At 45.4% G+C, this 5,573-nt stretch overlaps 1 protein-coding gene across 1 annotated transcript in view; it reads right to left on the bottom strand.

Annotated features, from left to right (window-relative positions):
• COL28A1 (collagen type XXVIII alpha 1 chain) overlaps nt 1–5,573 on the bottom strand; it is a 169,318-nt gene that overhangs the window by 151,037 nt on the left and 12,708 nt on the right. The window contains exons 6-7 of the mRNA XM_006036981.3: nt 4,488–4,541; nt 3,549–3,590 (exon numbers count right to left, since the gene is read on the bottom strand). Of these exons, the coding sequence (XP_006037043.1) occupies nt 3,549–3,590; nt 4,488–4,541 (96 nt within the window). The remainder of the gene's footprint in view (nt 1–3,548; nt 3,591–4,487; nt 4,542–5,573) is intronic.

Genomic DNA, 5,573 nt, shown 5'->3' with positions numbered 1-5,573 from the left:
CCGTGACACAGCGTAACTAGGAACAGCAGAGCCAATAGCACCACTGGCAGTCCACATGCTGCCAGCTGGGCACTCTGCATGATTTACCAACACCCCCCAACTCCCTCAGCCCCCAGCCAGCTCCCCCTCTAGCCCCCTCCAAGCCCCACTTACCGGACCTTACAGGCTCAAGAAGGAAAGTGAGCCAGAGGTAACCTTGGGACTAAAAGCCTGAGGCCCCACCCTTCCTCCTCTCCCTCCCCCTCTGGATAGGGCTGGGGGTTTCCCACTCCTTTTGCAATCAGCTCATACAGGCTGGAACTCTACCAGCCTGCAGAGCTCTTTGCAAAAGGGAGAAACCCACAGCTTTCTCTGCTAAAAGGGAAAATGCACATTTTCTCTGATTAAAAATGGGAAATCCATGGTTTCTCTGCTTTTTCGTGGGAAACGGAAAACCCAGATCCCTGATGATAACTTAACTGTTATGTAATTTTGACCTTCGTCAGAAATGTTTCTACCTTATTTCGAGGACATACAACTGACTCGGGCTTGATTTTTAAATTGGATAAAAAATTTGGAAGCATTACTGTTTGTCTTCTTGACTCAGTCAGATGGGTCACAAATTGTCTGGAGGGCTGCACCCAGAGAGTGGTGGTGGATGGGTCTTTTTCAACCTGGAGGGATGTGGGCAGTGGGGTCCCCCAGGGCTTGGTCCTCAGGCCTGCACTGTTCAACATCTTCATCAGCGACTTGGACGAGGGGGTGAAAAGTACCTTGTTCAAATTCACGGATGGCACTAAAATGTGCGAAGAAGTGGGCACACTGGAGGAGAGGGACAGGCTGCAACTAGATCTGGACAGGTTACGGGGTGGGCGGACGAGAACAGGATGGGACTCAATACTGACAAGTGCAAGGTATTGCACCTGGGGAAGAAGAACCAGCAGCATACCTACAGGTTGGGGAACTCCCTTCACGTCAGCACAGAGGCAGAAAAGGATCTTGGTGTCATTATTGATTCCAAAATGACCATGGGCCACCAATGTGGGGACGCAGTTAGGAAGGCTGACTGCACCTTGTCATGCATCCACAGATGCATCACAAGCAGGTCCAAGGAGGTGATCCTCCCCCTCTATGTGACGCTGGTCAGGCTGCAGTTGGAGGACTGCATCCAGTTCTGGGCACCGCACTTCAGGAGGGATGTGGACAGTATCGAGAGGGTCCAGAGGAGGGCCACTCACATGATCGGGGGCAGCAAGGCAGGCCCTATGAGCGGAGGCTACGGGACCTGAACCTGTTCTGCCTCCACAAGAGAACACTGAGAGGGGATCTGGTGGCCATCTACAAGCTGGCCAAGGGGGACCAGCAGGCTATGGGAGAGTCCCTGTTCCCCCGAGCACTACCGGGAGTAACGAGGAATAACAGCCATAAGTTGACCAAGAGTAGATTCAGGCTAGATATCAGGAGGCACTACTTCACAGCCAGGGCAGCTAGGATCTGGAACCAGCTTCCAAGGGAAGTGGTGCTCGCTTCTATCCTGGGGGTCTTCAAAAGGAGGCTAGATAATCACCTAGCCGGGGTCATTTGACCCCAGCATTCTTTCCTGGCAGGGCAGGGGGGTGGACTCAATGATCTGCTCAGGTCCCATCCAACCGTACCTACTATGAAACTATGACTCTGAATCTTCAGGGTCCAAACTGATGGAACACTAAACAAGAAAACACCTATGGAGAGCCATCAAGCTGAGACTTTGTTCCCTTCTACACATCCTATTTATGTCATGATTAACACATTAATCATGGCATAAATGTAAAGAGTGAGAGGCAGACACTTAATTTAAGGAGCCATAAAATGGCAAACAAGCTATAAAAATGTTCCATATACAATATAGAATATTTTATGGCTGGCTTGTATGGCACCTTAAATGTAACATGTCTGGGGCTAACAATCAGATGACTGCTCATCCTGGGGCAGGATCACATGGGAGTCTAGAACTAACTCCCTGTTTTCCTAGCATCAGGACCAACAGTCAGTTGAGTGTTGCCTCTTCCCACCCCTCCACCCCCAAGGCTTTGGGTGAGGGGAGCAAAAGAGTTTCCCCAACATGGACTTTAAACCTCACACCTGACAGCTCTGGCCAGGGAGGGGGGGTGCAGGGGATCACAGACCCAACTGGGGACTTCAAAGTCCCCTGCCAGGAGCCTCTGATGCCCTATACCATGCACCCCAGGCAGAACTGGGGTGAATGGCACACAGTTTTGACAGTTAGTTGATTGTTGGCTACAAACCAGCCTCCACATGGTCCCAGACTGGGGCCAGCTAATCATCAGTTCTGGCCCTGGCAATTGGAAGATTTTTCATGACTTAATAGTTCACTTTCAATTCACTCACTTGAGGTCCCCAAAAGGCTGATTTGAGACCTATGTGCTCCAGGGCCACAGCAACAATCAGCTGATTGTCAGCCCTGGCCCAGTTTGCCAGTGCAGGGGGAGACCTAGATTATGGTCCAGGATTATGAAGTATCATAGAAGCAGGGTTGGAAGGGACCTTGTAGATCTTCAAATCCAACCCCCTGCCTGGGCAGGAGGAAAACTGGGCTCAAATGACCCCAGCCAGGTAGGCATTGAGCCACTTCTTAAAGACCCCCAGGGTAGGAGCCAGCACCACTTCCCTTGGAAGTCGGTTCCAGATCCTAGCTGCCCTAACTGTGAAATAGTTCCTACGGATGTCTAATCTAAACCTACTTTCCAACAACTTGTGGCCGTTATTTCTTGTTATCCCGGGGGGGCACTAGGGTAAACAAGGTCTCCCCCAAACCCTTCTGGTCCCCCCTAGTGAGTTTATAGATGGTCACCAGGTCCCCCCTCAGCCTTCTCTTGTGAAGGCTGAACAGGTTCAGGTCCCGTAGCCTCTCTTAAGTAGTATAAATTTGATTGGGATCTGATCCTAAAATCATGCTTCCTGCCATGAATATGTGGCACAGCAAGACTTTTTGGATAGGGGATCAAATCCCATTGTGCCATAAAATTATATCACTATGTTCATTTATAATTCTGACTTTAGGATGAGCATAATGCAAGTCAACGTAATATTTCAGGGTTGTTCAGTTATCCTTGCTATGCAGGCCTCTCTGTGCCCCTCCCCCAAAGATGGATGTAGGAAGAGGAAGGTGAAGGAGGGAGCAGGAACTAGGAGATTCTGGCTGCAGCAGCAAAAGCAATAGGTGGAGTGGCACCAACATGGGAGCATGCAGGCAGCCAATTGGACAGCACTGTAATATGACATTGTGTTAAGTCCTTGTTACTAGCGTCCCAGGTGAGAAAAGCCCTTAAGGCCAGGCTTAGTTTTATGTACCTGTTTAAGTGCTGTTCAAAACAGAAATGCTGAATCGGAACTAAATTTAGCTATTATAATTAAAAGTGTGAAATATTAGCGTGGAAATAAGAAAGGCCATATCTTCAAGTCACTGGGCCTATGCAATTTCACACCAATTAAAGACCTGGTCCTGCTTTCTAAACTGGGATATTTTGGAGAACAGATCTTAGAAAGGAAACACTGTTGTGTTCATATACCTCCAGACCTTTTTCTCCTGGCTGTCCCTTTTGAGCATCACCCTGTCAAGAAAAATGAAACACAATCAAAATACGCATTACTGTTTTAGAAACCATTATTAAATTAGAATCAGGATATACTGTTTCAGAATCTATGCCAGTTAACATATTTAAATGGGCCCTAATTTTTTTTTTTTTACTGCAGTCAAGAACACACAGTGCAAAACTCAGATAACACGGAAAGCTAAAGTACTAAAGCTACTAGACAATTAAGATATTAATCTCTAATCTTGAAAATTCTGCATAAGCAAATCCCTCTTCCCATACAAAGTCCTATTGATGTTAAAGAAGCTTCAAAATGGTTCAAGTGCCTACTTGCTAAGAAGGGCTTCCAGAATATGGCTCTGTCTTAGAAGGGTTTAGATTAAAAGGACATTTATACATATACTTTTTTCCAGTGACATGCTGGAGATCTGCCATTTGGGAGCAGACTCAATAAATTGATAAACTGAGGCATACAACTGCATGTGGTGCAGTGCAGTTTAAGTGACAAAATGTGCATCAGTGTGCAGAAAATGGCGGCAGTGCACTTTTGAACTAAAGCACCTCCAAGGTGTTTTAGTTCAAAAGCATGCCACCACCATTTTCTCAGCACTGATGCACATTTTGCCACTTATACAACTGCACGTGGTGCAGCGCTGGGTGCTTTTCAAAGCGCTTGGCACTGCGACATGTATGTGTAAAAATGCCCAATGTCTACTCACTTTTGTACCTTGGTAGCTGCCATAGACTTCTATAGAAGCAACATATAAACTACAATGGCAGGATTTGATTCTTGGAGATTGATTTATGTCCTAGTTGTACTGTACTTTTCCCTTGTTTTCATCATTTTTATAGTTTGAGCAAAATTAGATAGAATTTGTATTGAATAACAGATAACTTGCACCTGTCTTTACTTACCTTGTTTCCTTTTTGTCCTCTCTCACCTGAGTCTCCTTTCTCACCTTTGGTGCCCTTAAAGCAGAAAAATATGAATATTGTGAGACTATGTCTCTAGTTTCCCTTTTCTCCAGAAAACAGGCAAATGTATGCTGGGAAGTGTTTAGGCAGAAATACTGCAATGAAAGAGGAACGGCAGGCATAACACTATTTTTATTAGTCTATTGCTGTCCTTGGTATTACAGCGATTCTCTAAATGACTCTTTATCATGCCAGATGATAAATAAGCTTTCCACCTTAGCAGAGGAGAATATAGTCAACATGATGCACTAAGACACAACAAAAAAACATATATTTCCTCTTGGCTACTTTTTAGAGAGATCCTAATTTTTTATTAGTGTTGTCTGATAAAGAATGTAAAGTACTTTTGCCCATAATGCCCCCTTTGCTCAAAAGATTAATGCTAACATTTTGGAGCTCCAGGACCAACTATTCTCCCTACTTTTATGGTCTGTGAGACTGCTAATTGTGTAGCTTGCCCAGAAGGGCCAAGGAGTAAAGAACAAAGATCCATGAAATTCTTGTAACATATCATACTGTAGTGTAATAATTTTGGACACAATAACTTAAATATGAGACAGCAAAGTTTGGCTGGTGACTACAGAAAGGGCAGGAAAGCTCAAATCTGGACCCACATTACTCAAAAATAAGCAGCATGGTAGGCCTCACTAGGTGGATCTACATGTGTGCTTTAATGTGCAGTAGCCTATTTTACTGTGCATTAAAATATCACTTAACTGTGCAATTGTGCTAATGCGCAGTAAAATAGACTATTGTTTTAGCATCATCTAGGGCAGCCTAATGCACATTTATTTAGTACCTCACGTTGGAGGGTGACTGTAAACCTGTTGCGCAGCTGCTAAGACGCATTGGAATGGACTCAATTAACCAAGCCTGCTGGACCACTGTAATTACTGTGCTCCAGCCAGGCTCTGAGTCTTCTGTATTAGCATCCCCACACTTCAAAATGGCAGCAGGGGTGCTTTAACTAAAGTTTGTTGACCGAATTTTAATTCAAGTGCCCCTACCACCATTTAGAAGTGCAGG

Source organism: Alligator sinensis, unplaced genomic scaffold (assembly GCF_000455745.1).
Source record: "Alligator sinensis unplaced genomic scaffold, ASM45574v1 scaffold196_2, whole genome shotgun sequence".
NCBI classification, from domain to species: domain Eukaryota; kingdom Metazoa; phylum Chordata; order Crocodylia; family Alligatoridae; genus Alligator; species Alligator sinensis.
The sequence above is the reverse complement of the archived record's forward strand: the minus strand, read 5'-3'. Positions and strand labels throughout refer to the sequence as shown.